The sequence below is a fragment of the Gymnoscopelus braueri genome (assembly GCF_963280865.1).
Source record: "Gymnoscopelus braueri genome assembly, chromosome: 11".
Classification (NCBI taxonomy): Eukaryota; Metazoa; Chordata; class Actinopteri; order Myctophiformes; family Myctophidae; genus Gymnoscopelus; species Gymnoscopelus braueri.
The window spans coordinates 23,662,665-23,678,941 of NC_137613.1; the positions used below are offsets into that span (position 1 = coordinate 23,662,665).

Below are 16,277 nucleotides of genomic sequence, written 5' to 3' on the forward strand. Positions count from 1 at the left end.
TGAGTGTCAGGCTAGCATACTCTAGGAATTCCATACAAATAACACTGCACACTGCACACTGCACTGCGACTTACGTTGCGCACGTCACACACAAATACTATTTAGGACTCTGGTTAAAATACACACAATATAAAACACAGTACACTAGAAGTGGGGAAGGGGTAAGCAACGTTCATCAACGTGGAGGTAAAATGCATACTCTATCAAAAGCTGATCACAAGGGGTGAGGCACTTGTGCATAGCAACTACTAAAAACTAAAATGGAGAAAAGAACAGTGGCTGCCCTGCTGACTACGGTCCCGCGTGTCAGCAGTTCAGTCTAGAATGTACAAAAACACCAATCAATAACCAAGCATATACGACCCATCATCATTATATTAATACAATTATACTGGCAAGTCCAACTTCCTACCTCCTAAGCCTGAAGCTATTGTATACCCACAGGTAAGAACTTGGGCTGACCAGCATCTGCTCATCTGGCACTCTATAATACAACACAGAAAATCATATTACTTTCACATCACAGAAACAGTATGTAGGTCTCATGATATAAACCACATTGTCGGGTGAATGCATTTAGCTTCATGATTGACCTGAACCTCTGAATGATATAAAACACAATGAACATTAAAAGTCAACTCCTGCTACCTCAGACTCGGGCCTGGGACTCGGGGACCGTCAGTTTCTGACTGACCGGTCACTTCCGGTCACTTCATACAGTAGATCTAGATTAAGATCAGGACTGTAGAGTGGGAGGCTGCATAGGCAGTATGGAGTGCTTCTGTGACTGCGAGAAGTGCTCTTTCTGTGGAGTGGGCTGGTTTGAATCCTGACTGGTTTGGATCCAACAGGTTATTCTGTGAGAGTTGGAGAGAAAGCTGGTTATAAACAACATGATGCCATCTTATTTATTTTCATCTGACAACTTAGGTGCGGCGGATGATGGTTATGATCTGGACATCATGGAAATTGTTTCACGTACCAATTTCCCTGAGAGCTGGCTATTTAATGTGGTCCAATTGCCTAATTGTTCTTCAAATGTTCAATGGTAAGGCAGCGGAAAAAGACACACAAATACCGGTATGCAAATGCAACATAATTATGCTCAGAGAAATGCCTTTATGTTTCAGTGAATACATACATAAAAGTCAACGTCTGCCAGATTCAATCACTACCTGGCAGCTAACTGGTATAAGTCTGTCAAAAAGTCATGGTAAGAACCACTCTCTCATTTGAATAAGATTATACACCTGACCAGACTTTTGTTATGCAAGACCTTCTGCGTCTGTCTTCATTTCTTATCTTGTCTTTACATCCTTAATATAACTGTCTCTAGAATTATTTGAAACTGTATCACTTTCCTTTCTTGATTCATGTCGCTTTTTGTACTTTGTCTCATGTTAGATCTCATGTTAGAAATCACTCTCTTTTGTTCTCTTCCACTGATTCAATTATTTTCTTTTGCTCTCATGAAGGTATTTGCGTGAGCGAAGCATTTGAGGTGATTGCACGGAAGAAATTCTTCATTGACCTCAGACTACCCTACTCAGCTGTCAGAGGAGAACAACTGGAAATCAAGGCAATCCTGCACAACCTCGATGATGAGGCGATTACAGTAAGTTTAGTCCATTCTGGTATCTATCTATCTATCTATATCTATCTTAGTAACTTGAGCATATACTGTATGAATCAATCATTACATGTGTATACTGTATAGGGTATAATCTGTGTATTGTTCTCAGTATTCTGAAAAGACAAAGCATCCTCTGTGTCTTTCTCTCGCTGTTCTCTCTGACCAGGTGCGTTTGGAACTGCTTGAAACAGACCATGTGTGCAGCGTGGCCTCTAGACAGAAGAAGTATCGTCAGGAGGTGGTCGTTGGGAGCAAGTCCACGCGGGCTGTGCCCTTTGTAATTATTCCCATGCAGGCAGGCCGGCACAAAATTGAGGTCAAAGGCACAGTTAAAAATGAATATGCTGGAGATGGAATCATGAAGAAGTTGCTGGTGGTGGTAAGTGAGACAAATTCTGCACGGTCTCTTATGACATCATAGACTGTTTCAGGCTGTAAACAAACACGCCGCTGCCATCAGCCTATATATGGACATACAGTTTGTAACCGTTGCCCTGGGAAACAATGTAAACAAACGGACATGGCAGAATTGAAGAAGCCAAGTGCAGAACACACGAGACACAGACACAGGGGGGAGATTATGTTTTCGCCCTTGTGTGTCTGTCTTTCTGGGGCTAATTACTTATGCAAGCTGTAATTTTTTAGAACAACAATTTTATTATGGAAGTGAATGACGGTCAAATCGGGCTGAAACCATGCCCAAATATGGAGTTATAAATCATAGATACTCTACTCTACGGCAGTGGATTTACACTGTCTTTTTTTCTGTGACCCTCCATCTAAAAGGATTTTGTGCCAAAAATAGAAGTTCTACATTTTAGTATACAATTGGGTTAAAGATGGTTAAACAGATTTGGATGCTAAATTAACTCATTTTGCTGGGGACCACCCCCTGGAACCCCCTCAAGCATCTCTGGGTGTACTCAGAACCCACTTTGAGAACCACTGTTGTACATCATAGATGATTGACATCATAGACTGGCCACCCGGCCTGGCAGAGACATGTCCTCCACTGAACGCTCCTTTCTAGTTTGTACAGTTCTGTATATAATTTCCAAACATAATGGTAATAATTCCTGATGAACATTTTTGTCAGTTTTTTTTTCCAACTAAGTATGTTTTATCATGCTTGCTAGCCTGCAGGGGAACTGAAAAAGATGCCAAAGACAATATCCCTGGAACCTTCAAAACACAGTGAGTTGAGTTGATACTTCATTGATCGCTGGTATGTATGTACGTGCTCATTAACATGGCACCATTGCAATTGGAAAGGAGAAAAAAAGCATTTCATTACATAATGTATTTATTTATAATGTATTTATTATTGTGCCAGTTTAACCACTTTGAACATGTTGTGTCAAGATTTTTGAACATTTTCAAAAGAATTGGAACATAGTGAAAACAGCAAATCTACAAGCTACAAGCACGGTAACAAAGGATAAGATAAACCTTTATTAATCCTGAGGGAAATAGCAGCACCGCAGTAAGAATGAAGCAAAGACACAGGTAAGAATAGAGAACAAGATAAACCTTTATTAATCCTGAGGGAAATAGCAGCACAGCAGTAAGAATGAAGCAAAGACACAGGTAAGAATAGAGAACAAGTACAGAGAAGTAGTAATACATTAATAAAAGACAGAGTGAAGGCAGTATAAAGATAGCAATAAGGGGGGGGGTGGTTAAAGTTGGGGTAAAGTGTTTACTATAATTTCTCTTTCAGATGGTATACAGCGGGAGACTGTCAACAACATATTTCCTAGGACTGAACTGGTTCCAAACACACCCACCCAAACACAGATCTCAATAACAGGTGACACATTCTATTCATTAGATTTGTGTGTTATTACATTAGAAATACCAGTGTCCTTTATTCTTACCCATGCAATGTACCACCCATTTGGCCTGAGGTAAAATGTTTTCTGTGTAGGAGGAACTCAGATGAGTTCGCTGGTGGAGAATGCCCTCAGTGGAAGGTCTATGGAAGGTCTCATAAGGATGCCCGGTGGCTGTGCCGAGCAGAACATAGGCAATATGGCTTTTCCTGTCATTGCTGCCACATATTTGGATACAACACTAAATTGGGAAGCTGTGGGAGGTGCTAGCAAACGCGAAGTCGCCCTTGAATACATCAACACTGGTAAGAATACACAGACATATTTTAGGATTAGGCTAATCTAAAACATAAGAGGGGCGGCCATAGCTGAGTGGTTAGTGAGCCCGCCTAGGGAACCAGAGGCCCTGGTTGCCCCAGGTTCGATTCCAGGCTATCCCAGCATATGCGCCGATGATATGAAATTTGTCCCTGAGCAAGACTCTTAACCCCAATTGCTCACAGGTTCTCATTGGAAACAAGACCGCAAGGACTTTCATGAACGACCTGTTAAAAGGAATTATCCTTATCCTTAAGAGCTCCATTTCATCCCTCCAGATTATCCTTGATGATGTATGTGATGGTGGTAAAAATAAAAACAAACTGGACAAGTGTTCCCCTTGGAGCACAGATCCCAACAGGGATATGTTGCAACCTGTTATAGCACCACCATGTGGCTGATTTGAAACATGTGGGGTGCCTGTTCTTCCATGGCCTACTGGGAGTGTGTGCGCAAAGTTTCATGCCAATCGGACACAGCATTCATGATTTGTGGTCGTGGTCGTATCAGTTTGTTGTGGGAGGTCTGAAGGCGTGTGTTTTTTTCCTCCTGGATTTTTGTAACTTGGTGATGCGCCCTTCTGTGACGCACGTGGAACTGCCGCTCACATGAGCAGACCGCTTTAAATAACTCCCAAAACACTGCAATACCACATAGTTACGTGGCGTGCAGTGTTAAGCATTAGACTCTCAAAACCAGCGCCCTGGGCTCACACCTGCCATTGTTTATTTTTTGAATATTCACTGAGATTATTAACCTAAAATGTGTCGTAAATTATTTTATTAGGATTAAGGTTAGGTTTAGGGGTAGTTTGTGTTGCCCCAAGCGAAGCGGACCACTCTGCCCACTTGGTGAGAACAGACTACAGCCCCTAACGTTAGTTAAGTTAGGAAGTAGTTAGGCAAAAAACTGTTACAATGATGGAGGCGCGCCGTCTCGAAGTGGACTTGAGCAACGAGAGGCACTGGCGAGTGAGTCGTTGTGCCAAACGTTGCAAAGTCCACAATTGGGGCCGACTGCCCGACTCAGCGCTGTTCCGAGTTATGTACCGGTAGGGACAGAATCGTAAATTATTGCCACCCCCCCAGGCAGTGCCAGCGCCGAGCACTATTTTCCACCACGGACGAAAGCCGGCCAGTGCTATCCTCTTGGATTGAGCTCAGTGACTATGGGCGAAGGGGCCGGTGCGAAGCTACCTGAAGATTTGTGAGGAAAAAAACACACGCCAGACTGAAGCAGTGCCCGTGAGATTAGCTGCTTAGAGACAGACGGACAGACAGACTGTCAAGGCAGACAGTGAGTGAACCCAGATGCAGAACACAGACCAAGGAGATGTATAGAAAGTAAACTTAGTCTTTTTATTCAATAACTGAGGTACAGGCTTCTAAAGCCGAAGTAATAACTGAAGGTGGATTTCACCAAAAGAGGTCCAAAGTTACAAAGAACAAAAGGCAGTCCTCCTTGTAGATCTCTGCAGTCTTCTGTCCAGGTTGGAGCTGCGTGGGAGGCTGTCAGGCTGACTGTGGATGAGAACTAGTGTTACTGGAGATCAAGAATTTATCTGGTTCTTAAGCAAAGCAAACACCTTAACTGACCTAGTACTAGCTGCACCAGCATGTGCACTAGCTGGAAGCTATCACTGAGCACTGCGTGCAGTCACTGCCGGGTATACTGTAAGTAGCCAGCCAGGTAATTGCAGGATGGAAGACAGCCAGGTGATTGCCAGGACACACCTCCCCACAAGTAGAGTGCAGCTCCAACCTAATGGACAAACAAGCAGAAGTTAATAGACAGACAGGACTGGCCAGCTGCCATGACACAGAGACAGACAGGCAGAATGGCAAACAGGCAGGCACTCAGGCAGGCAGGCGGGCAGGCAGGCAGGGGGCAGGCAGGCGGACAGACGGACAGACGGATAGATGGACTCACAGGACCTAAAGCATAGTTCCTCGCGTTCGGCTGTTCTAAAAACTAAAAGTTCATGTGTTTGTATTTGTTCAGGCTACATAACGCAGCTTACGTACCGCAAGAATGATGGTTTTTCAGTCTGGTTCAGATATGGTCAAGGCACAGTTAGGTGAGCTTCTCCCCACCAAATAACCAATATACTCACATACATAGACATACAGTACAACTATTATTAACTCTCCTCTCCTTTTTACAGGCTGACAGCCTATGTAGTCAAGATATTTGCCATGGCAAGAAAGCTGGTGAAATTGGATGATAATGTGATTTGTGGTGCCGTCAAGTGGCTCATTGATCAGCAGAAGAGCGATGGCAAATTTGAAGATGCTGTAAGTACAGTATGCTGGATGACACAAATCTTTCATTTTGATGCTAATAAAACAGAAACAAAAATACTTACTTGTCACGATAAAAACGTTTTACATACAAACCAAAACCATTACATTTCAGGAAATATATATAAAAAAGAACCCATGTTCCATTGGATCCAAGGTGGTCCAAACCACAACAAGAATAAAATATAGCAATTATCCTAAATATTTTGACCTTGAATATTCATAGCCACGGGAAGCCGCCCACCCAGCACCCCTAGTTCCTGCGGGCTGCGGCTGTGCTTGAGGATGTACAGTAACGTACATTTTAGGCAATACATAGGCAACACCAAGACACCCCCACCTTTGCTTTTTTCAGTGAGTTCTTTGTTCCTTTGTTCCTGGCGGCATACATAAAAAAGCCTTTCGGTGTTATCGTCTCGGTTTAGTCGCTCAGAGGGCAACCGGAAAGCTCGCCCCAAAACACACTCACCTCCATTTTTCCCGTGGTCCGCTCTTCCACCCAGCGGCGGAACACTCGCCCCGCTTGGCTCGCCCCCCAGCGAGGGACCACTTTCCCCGCTTGGTGCGGAACACTTGGAACCACTCGGCCCGCTTGGTGAGAACCAATCTGGGAACCCAGAGCCAGTGAGAATGAAAAACAGCGCCCTCTGCTGTTTGTACTATCTCTCACTGGCTCTGGGACAATGACGACGCAGCACCTGTGCGCAAGGAAACCGGGGTTTTAGTGGTGCGACCGGGTGGTGCGACTATGTTTTCATTCCCACTAACAATATTTCTACACGGAACACTAACACCACTTCTCCCAGAGAACATGGATCGTTTTGGTTATAAACCCACTTGTTTCTATATCTGCTGGGCGAAGTACAACAATGTGCAAACACAGCAGCAAGATTCGTGAGTTGCTGTGATAGGAGAAGGATATCAAACGGAACACAACCACCCTAAAGACTAATCATTGTGTATATTCCGGCACTATACCTGCACCCAGTGATCTTGGTACATAGAAATTGATCTATTGAAGATTCTGACTTTCAAATGTACATATTTTTTTGTTTTGATTGTATTGCTGTATTGTTGTGGCCGAACGCAATTTTTTCACCCTCGTTTACTTCCTGTTTACATTGAGTGTAATTCCGGGTTTCACCAGATGGGCGCGTCACTACCGCCCATTGGGAACTTCCGACAGAATCGGCCACAAACGGCATTAAAACACTTCTTTATTGAAATATATGGATTATTACATTAAACTACTACCCTGTAGCAAGAGTTAACATTTGGAGCGTGGGGTTAAGAACCTTTATTTTCAATTTGTACATGTTTGGAGTGTCTACGGGGTATAGTACTGAAAGTCCCTGTGTCCATGGGGGGTGAACCCTACAACTCTCGTAGATTGAAAACGTCAGAATCATAAATACGTCTACGAGAGTTGTATTCTACAGCTACCCCTAATATTAAGTTAGGAAGTAGTTAGGCCAAAAACGGTTACAACGACAGAGGCACCCCGTCTGAAACAGACTTCAGCAACAAGAGGCACCACTGAGTGAGCTCAGGCGAACGAGTTGCCGTGCCGAGCGTTGCGGAGCCGACTCAGTGCCGTTCGAGATACGTCCCGATGTATGTATGTACTGTATGTATGTACTGTATGTATGTATGTATGTATGTATGTATGTATGTATGTATGTATGTATGTATGTATGTATGTATGTATGTATGTATGTATCGCAAGCTCTTTTTTACTTTTTATTGGTTAAATATTTATAAAACCCACAGACAGACTTAAAGGACCACTTCACCCATTTTCAACCTATCTTCATACTAGTCCTCACTGATGCTCATTAACATGGCACCATTTTTGTCTATTCACTCTGTGTCTCAGAACCACTTTCCACTTTCAACCTGCTGTCCCTAAAAACAATAAATGAAAGAATAAATATAGCAAATTTACAAACTCACAACACATTGCAAGCTTCTGTTGAGCTTTTAGATGGGCATATTTTCATTACTTTTACACGATTTTACACTGACAAAGTATCAAATATGGCAATGATTTATTTAAAAAACATAAAAAGTATAAATAGTTTCTGCCCGACAGTGATGATATGTATAAGTGTATTTTTATGTCTATGCATAAATTCAGCGGAGTTCTTTTGGCTTGAGCACTGAGACATCTGTGACTGCCTTCACGCTCATCGCCATGCTAGAAGCCCGCACAGTTTGTTCTGCCTCTGTGGTGAGTAATAAACATCACACACAAACAAACACTATTTCTCTGTCTCCCTTTCTCGTGTCCCCTTATAGCAACAATGAATGGAGCTTTAAACATGGGGTACCATGGTTCTATTTCTCCCTAATACATGATTATTGGGTATTATTATTATTATTATTATTATTAAAAGGAATGTTTTTTTAAAAGTGTAAATTAAGTAAATAATGTTTTTATGCGGCGCTCGGGTGGCACAGTGTTAAAGTGGCTGCTCACCACCGCAGCGTCTGGGGGTTTCAATCCACCACGGTGAGGTGTGAGAAGTGATTAGAAAAGGAAACAAAACAGCGTAGTATGCAGGACAAAACACAAAGACAATGGGCCTCATTCACTAAGCTGTACATTTGTAAAAAGCGTGTACTGTAAGTCTATCAGATGTGAGAAAGAGCGGACGCCTGTCAAAATTCACAGACAAAAAAAGATTGATGAATCACACTTGTAACGTGGGAATTTGCGTAAAAGCCCACAAGTACAACATTTGGGCGTAAACAAGCTTAGTGAATCAGGCCCAATGGACCTTTTTCCACCACAGCCCATATTGACATAAATAGTTGTGTAATGTTGTGTGTAATGTTGTGTTACCAATGATACTAATGACTCAATCAAGGCTCTGTTCCACTTAGTGTAGCAGAGCCACAAACAATGTTCTGACTCCTTTTCCCTCATAGATTACTGACTGATCCAGAATTCCTTGACACTGTCCTTTCTATTATGTGTCCAGAGTTTGCAAACGAGTATAAACAACGCAGTGGCTCACCTAGAGGGACGTCTGCAGGGGCTCCGTACCCCATATGCTGTTGCCATCACATCGTACGCCCTAGCCCTAGCCGATGCAAACAAGTTCATCAAGACCGATGCAAACAAGTTCAACAAGGCCAAACTCCTCAATTTTGCGTCAGGTGACTTTCAGTAACCATACTCATACTGTACATACTGAACAGAAGACATTATATAAGACGATATGTATCTAGATACATGCATGGGCCTACATTATGATTCCGGGACGATACATTTTAATACAGAGTTATTTGATTTAATGCAATTCGATGCAATCAAATACAGTTTTTAACATTTGTTTAATGTAGGGAATGATAAATAGTTATTGTAACAACAGTCCCATAGTAGTGATCAAGGTTACTTATTTGTGTGTTTGAGTTCCTCAGGAGGTAACCACTGGTCCGTGAGCAATGGTTTCCCTTACACCCTGGAAGCTACAGGCTATGCTCTTCTAGCACTGGTCAAGGCACGGGTGAGGTTCTCTGCTGTCTGAGTGGCTCATTGTGCTGTGCAATAGCTATCATCTTTGGTATTTTTTTTGATAATCGCGAAAGTGAAAAATCCAATCTACAGTTAATGATTTTTCTCTTTCCCTTTAATTTATTTTTATTTTTATGAATGAAGGCTTTTGAGGAGGCAAAACCTATCGTCAAATGGTTGAACCAACACAGGACAGATACCGGATCATATCACAACAGCCAGGTAACACGTTCAGACCTTTATTTAACCAGGAGTAAAATCCTATTGAGATTAAAGCATTTTCTTCCAATAAAATCTGCCTACAGCTCTTTTAATCTGGATTTTAAAGCGTTTAGCTTAATTTCAAGGTACTTTGCAGATCATTCCATGCTGAGGTGGCTGAAAACGCAAAAGACATTTTTTCAAGTTCCGTATGGGCTTGTGGGACGGAAAGAATGAGGACGTCTGTCCTCATTACGCAAAGAGTAATGTCCAACAGTACAGTTTTTTTTACCAAGAAAAGCCTCGTAAATAAAAATGACTGAGCCTATACGGGTTGTTAGAGCAGGCCATCCTGCACAAGAGTGTTAGTAACAATGATTCAGAGTTTTACAGTTTGTAATGAACCTCAAGGAAGCATTATAAGCTGTGTCAAGCATATGCAGACATTGATGGAAGAATGAATATACAAACGATCACAATAATCCAACCAGGTAAAAAGGTTTCGGTGACAAGTCGCTTTTTCTCATTAAAAGAAAATAGCATCTTGTTTCTAAAGTAGGTGCCTCATTTTTTTCTTATTTAAAAAAAAAAACAAATACAACCTTGAAAAGTGAGGTAGTCATTAATCAAAATACCCAGATTTTGTATGAGTCTAGAACTTCAATTACCTCAGTGCCCACAGAAGGTTGGCACGGCTGTGAAGGGCAACTGCCTCTCATGTTTCATTGCTTCATTGCAAGTCGCACACATCTACAATCTCACAACCAGTCGCACTGCGAAGAGTTGTGAGCTTGTGAACAAAATGCCCAGTGGATGCCAGGTGGTTAACTGTAGTACCATCACATACATCTCTTTCCATCTAACTATTTTACTCTCTCTGGGTCTGATTTTCTTTTAGGCCACCGTGGTAGTGTACCAGGCATTAGCCGAGTACTGGGCCGATGTAAATGTAAATGAACTTGACGATAATCTGGATGTGGAATTCTCAGTGTTTGGCAGGAAACATTCAGACAATCTCAACTTCAACAGAGAGAATATCTATACCACAAGAACACTAAAAGTGAGATTACATGCACACATGCACACATGCACACACGCACACGCACACACACACACACACACACACACACACACACACACACACACACACACACACACACACACACACACACTGTACACACGCAGACACACACACTGTACTACACACACACTGTACACACGCACCCACACACACTGTACACACGCACGCACCCACCCACACACACACACACACACACACACACACACACACACACACACACACACACACACACACACACACACACACACACACATAATGTAAAGTGTAATGTTCGATCATTTGTATTTGCTCATTTTGTGTGTGTGTGTGTGTGTGTGTGTGTGTGTGTGTGTGTGTGTGTGTGTGTGTGTGTGTGTGTGTGTGTGTGTGTGTGTGTGTGTGTGTGTGTGTGTGTGAGACACCCCCACACACACACTCCCTGACTCACACAGGAGAAAAATGCACATAACCTGAATGTGACCGCCAGAGGAAATGGAGAAGCAACTCTCACTGTAAGCACCATTCTTCAGCCCCACTTGCTTTTTCTGTGAATGTCTATGTGCTGTGTACTCGTATCTATATTTGGTATCCTGACAAAGTTCACTTCTGCACAAATGTAAATTGCACCGTTTTGTCGTTCCTCACCACAGTTTCCTTGTGTCCAGGTGGCTGCACCTCATGCCATGGGCAGGCAACTTTGCCTGGCAGAGATCTGCACGCCGAGGAGCACACTTTTCTAGTTAAGGTTTCGAGGCCTATCAGGCTCGAAGCCTTATTGAAACTGTAGGCGTTCTTCTTCCGCCGTTTTTTCAGTTCTGGCCCAACCGTGTGGTCGCTTTTTACGAAACTTGGCAATATGGTAGAGGGCTATGCCAAACGGCTAAGAAACTAAACTCACAACTATCGGCCAAAGGGTGGCGCTATTTCACTCAATTGACTTTGAACAGGTACAACTCATGCCCTGTTTGACCTACAGCCATGAAACTTCGATACACACATGCGTCTCCTCATGCCTAACAACTTTCATACTCATGACTTTTGACCTCTGACCTTTAGATTTCCCACCATTTTGAATTATATGAAAAACAGTAAAACTCTATCTCTTCCTGGGATCTTTGAGCAATCTGCACGAAACTTTTTACACATGAACTTTGGACCAATATCTAAAATCTCAATTCATGAAAAGTTTGTAAGTTAAAAAATGTAGCTTTTAAGAGCCAATGAATATTGCAGTTTTATGAAAATTATTCGTCTGCCCCTAACACATACATGCAGACTCACATTTGTTTGAAACTTTACAATAATGTAGAGGGTCATTCCAAGTATCACTGAAACCAATCTTACTCCAATTATAGTAATTTTTTGAAAATGCAAACTTTAAACAGGCAAAAGTCTTGCCTCGTTTGGCCGACAGCCGTGAAACTTGCTTACACATGTGCCTTGACTCATGAGGAACATATCTATCACTTTGACCAGTAAGCTCCGCCCTTAGATTTTACGCCATATGGAGCAGTTTGAAAAACATTTAAACCCAGGATTTCTGAGCAATTTGCGTGAAACTGTGTCAAATGTGTCAGCACCTTTTTCACCAGTTCAGGTCTGTTGGTCCAATGGCTTGATTGCTTAATCATCTGCCTTGAGACCCCAGGGTTGCCGGTTTGAATCCCACCTTATGTAGACTTCATTATAATTGCATTGCACACAGCATGACTGTATCAATGAATACATGTGCAATTGTTAAAGATAACGTGAAATGCTTATTTGAAAGTAGTTATTTTCAATGTATGACTTCATTCGCCCTTTTGTTTTGTTTTGTTGGAATCTCCTTTCTCACTGTCTGAGGCTTTGGATTGAATAGGTCAATCAATAAAGAATAGCCTCATGTTCCAAAAGGTCTCCGGTTCAAATCCCACTCATTACAGTTTATATTTAAATTGCATTGTACAAAACATGACCCTGTTAATTCAGACATGTGCATTTTTTTTTAAATAACATGAAATGCTTTTTTGAGAGTAGTTGTTTTTTCTGTACGACATACTTTCTTGTGAAAATAGCCGATCTACAATCTCACAACTTTTCAGATAGCAACGCGTTGTTAGCTTGTAGATCGACTATTTTCACTAGTTTCCATTCCGAGGAGACAAAAAAAAACTTTATTGGTAAATGTTTTGTGAACCAGTGATCTAGAGTAGTTAGCGAAACAGAGGCTTGGTTCATAACGGACGGAAAAACCGTATAGATATCAACAGACACCATCAGGGAGGCCATATCTCTAGCTCAATGAGAAGAGAGGCAGCCTGTGAGTCCATAGGTCGCTGCTTTGATCCCTGTCCCCAACAATGTGTTGAGGTGATCATCATTTGGAATTCTTAGTTTTACAAATAGTGTTTCTTGAGGTTAGGTCGTTGTTTTACTGAGGTTAAGGTGCGTGAGGGTGGGAGGGTGGGAAAAGAGTCATCTAGTCAGTAACCTTCCCTCTATTCCCATGGATTGGATCCACCCCTCTCACCTGCTCTCACTCATCACCAATTACACCTGTCACAACTCATTAGTGGCCTGGTCGCTTTTTCTTTTTTAAATAATGTGTAGTTTCTCAAATATTTAACTTTAAGTGACCAATGCCACGTTATTGGCCATGGCCATTTAAAGGGTAGCAACATTAACAAACAAATGAGTCTATACCTGTAACAATGCTCTATAAACCAGGGAACCAGTTTACTCATATGCTGTGTTGCTTTTGCCAGGATTCGATCCCATGACCTTGCGGTCCAGAGTCAAGAGCTCTTCCAACTGAGCTACCCAGACACAAGTAACTTTATACATTAACATTAGATGAACGTGCAACTTTTACACTACAGATTTTTTTTTACATCACTCTCCAATTTAATCAAAAAATCTAAGCTGTGTCTGATACATTTTGAGTTAAGACCATTAATATCAACCTATGTTCCTCTGCACTCTAGCAATCAGTGCACCTGGTGATACCTAGCCTGTCAGTCATTGGCTCCTCAATGGTGGTGAAAAGTAACTATGTACATTTACTCAAGTACCAATAATACCAGTGCTTACAATGCACAGTACAATTTTTTGGTACTTTTACTTTACTTTCCATTTTTGTTACTTCTACTCTACTACAATTACAGCAGATGACAGCTTTAGTTACTTGTTACTTTGCAGATGTAATTATTAATACAACACCTACAGTAACCACATACAGCCGATCTACAATGTGATGCGTTATGAGCTTGTATGTATATAATAAGCAACCCATGCTGTATGATAACTTACCACACATGAAATCAAATTCTGTCTATCCAATGGCTCAGTCAGTACTGCGGCCATAGCTGAGTGGTTAGTGAGCCCGCCTAGGGAGCCAGAGGCCCTGGTTGCCCCAGGTACGATTCCAGGCCAGGCCAGTAAATGTGTCGATGAAATGAAATTTGTCCCTGAGCAAGACTCTTAACCCCTAATTGCTCTCAGGCCCTCATTGGAAACAAGACCGCAAGGACTTTCATGAACGGACCTGTTAAAGGAATTATCCTTATCCTTTACACTGTCTACCCGCAAGTCTATAGGTCCCTGGTTCAAACCCCAATTTAATCAGGCCAAATATAATTTACTGAATCACTTCTTCTCTCTCTCTCACTGCCTCTCTCTCTCTCTCTCTCTCTCTCTCTCTGCCTCTCTCTCTCCCTCTCTCTGTCTGCCTCTCTCTCTCTGCCTCTCTCTCCCCCTTTCTCTCTCTCTAAATGCCTCTCTTTCTCTCTCTCTCTCTCTCTCTCTCTCTCTCTCTCTCTGTCACTGCCTCTCACTGCCTCTCACTGCCTCTCTCTCTCTCTCTCTCTCTCTCTCTCTCTCTCTCTCTCCCTCCCCCTCTCTCTAACTGCCTCTCTTTCTCTCTCTCTCTCTCTCTCTCTCTCTCTCTCTCTCTCTCTCTCTCTCTCTCTCTCTCTCGCTCTCTCTCTCTCTCGCTCTCTCTCTCTCTCTGCCTGCCTCTTCCTGCCTCTGCCTTATCCCTCGAAACCGCTTATTGCTGCTTGCAGCTATATTTTTGTTTGTGTTCTGAGCGAGGTGACCTCCAGACAGGCCATGGTACTCACCATGCCCAAAATCAGAGCTTATAGTCACAAACAATACCATTTACTGTAGTTTGTCTTTAAATATCTCAGTGGAGCTGCTGTTTGTGGACAAAATGAGACTGAACCAGAGGCTTCTAGTTCCTTCCTGTATAAAAAGGAAATTGTGGCCAAACATGTTCAGTTATGCACATTTAAGAGGATCATTTCGGGCCTGCCCAAAATGTGACCACTCCAGAAAAGAAAAAAAAGGATACAGCTGGAACACAGTGTTTGTTAGTGTTCATTGTTAACCCATTAAAACGTGAAAGCATCTGTGTCATTTTAGATTTTAGCTATTAAAAAATAGCAGATATAACACGTCGCTTTGTGCCCCGCTAAAAGATGTGTCCAAATCTTTGAATAGTGTATATATTTTTGAAAGCGAACATTTTAACTCTTTTTTTTTTTTTGCTTCTGGGGGTCCCTGAACAAAATATTTTGAGATGGGGTCGGTGGCCAATTACATATAATTTCGGCCTCGGGTCTTAATGGGTTAAACTTGACTCTGTTCACAGGTTGTGTCAATATATTATGCTCTACCAAAGGAAAAGGAGAGTGACTGTCAGAAGTTTAACCTCTCAGTGAAACTCATCCCAGGTGAATTTGTGTGTGTGTGTGTGTGTGTGTGTGTGTGTGTGTGTGTGTGTGTGTGTGTGTGTGTGTGTGTGTGTGTGTGTGTGTGTGTGTGTGTGTGTGTGTGTGTGTGTGTGTGTGTGTGTTCGTGTGTGTTCGTGTTCGTGTTCGTGTTCGTGTTCGTGTTCATGTGTTGGTATGTATGTTATCTGTCTTTTCAGCCATACTGTATACTTTATTGCATATGTTATCTTTTCGACTGATACCCTGTTTAAACACTTTCCTGTCCACCAGAGAAAGTAGGTGGTGATGATGATGTATACATGCTGAAAATGGAGGTTTTGTAAGTAAAGTGAAAGGCATTTCTGTCTCGACATTCTACACATTTGTTTAACTTTATGCCTCTCCAGGGTTTGAAATTGGTTACAGATATGGCTACTACATTAAAGTTATCAATCACTCAGAATTCCCACTAGCCATTTGATTACATTTTCCATTTCACCATATAAAAGATTAGTGCTTCCCCAAATCTACACCCATTATGTAGCCTAAATAAATAATTCCAAAACAGTTGTCTGTTATTTAGCAATAATATTTTGACGGATGACTTAAAGGTAGGGTGACTTAAAGTGATATTTAATTTTTAATTTTTTTAATTTTTTAAAGGTTTAAAGTACTTTATTCTGATAATCATTGATGCAGAGCGTTTGTTTGGTCACAGG

At 42.0% G+C, this 16,277-nt stretch overlaps 1 protein-coding gene across 1 annotated transcript in view; it reads left to right on the forward strand.

Annotated features, from left to right (window-relative positions):
• The window catches only part of LOC308095538 (complement C3-like), a 43,645-nt gene that overhangs the window by 22,201 nt on the left and 5,167 nt on the right, over positions 1-16,277 (forward strand). The window contains exons 16-30 of the mRNA XM_080442593.1: positions 1,131-1,213; positions 1,476-1,615; positions 1,800-2,012; positions 2,770-2,827; positions 3,354-3,443; positions 3,561-3,770; positions 5,785-5,860; positions 5,948-6,077; positions 8,221-8,313; positions 9,068-9,245; positions 9,510-9,595; positions 9,748-9,825; positions 10,703-10,864; positions 15,498-15,579; positions 15,850-15,898. Of these exons, the coding sequence (XP_080298719.1) occupies positions 1,131-1,213; positions 1,476-1,615; positions 1,800-2,012; positions 2,770-2,827; positions 3,354-3,443; positions 3,561-3,770; positions 5,785-5,860; positions 5,948-6,077; positions 8,221-8,313; positions 9,068-9,245; positions 9,510-9,595; positions 9,748-9,825; positions 10,703-10,864; positions 15,498-15,579; positions 15,850-15,898 (1,728 nt within the window). The remainder of the gene's footprint in view (positions 1-1,130; positions 1,214-1,475; positions 1,616-1,799; positions 2,013-2,769; positions 2,828-3,353; positions 3,444-3,560; positions 3,771-5,784; positions 5,861-5,947; positions 6,078-8,220; positions 8,314-9,067; positions 9,246-9,509; positions 9,596-9,747; positions 9,826-10,702; positions 10,865-15,497; positions 15,580-15,849; positions 15,899-16,277) is intronic.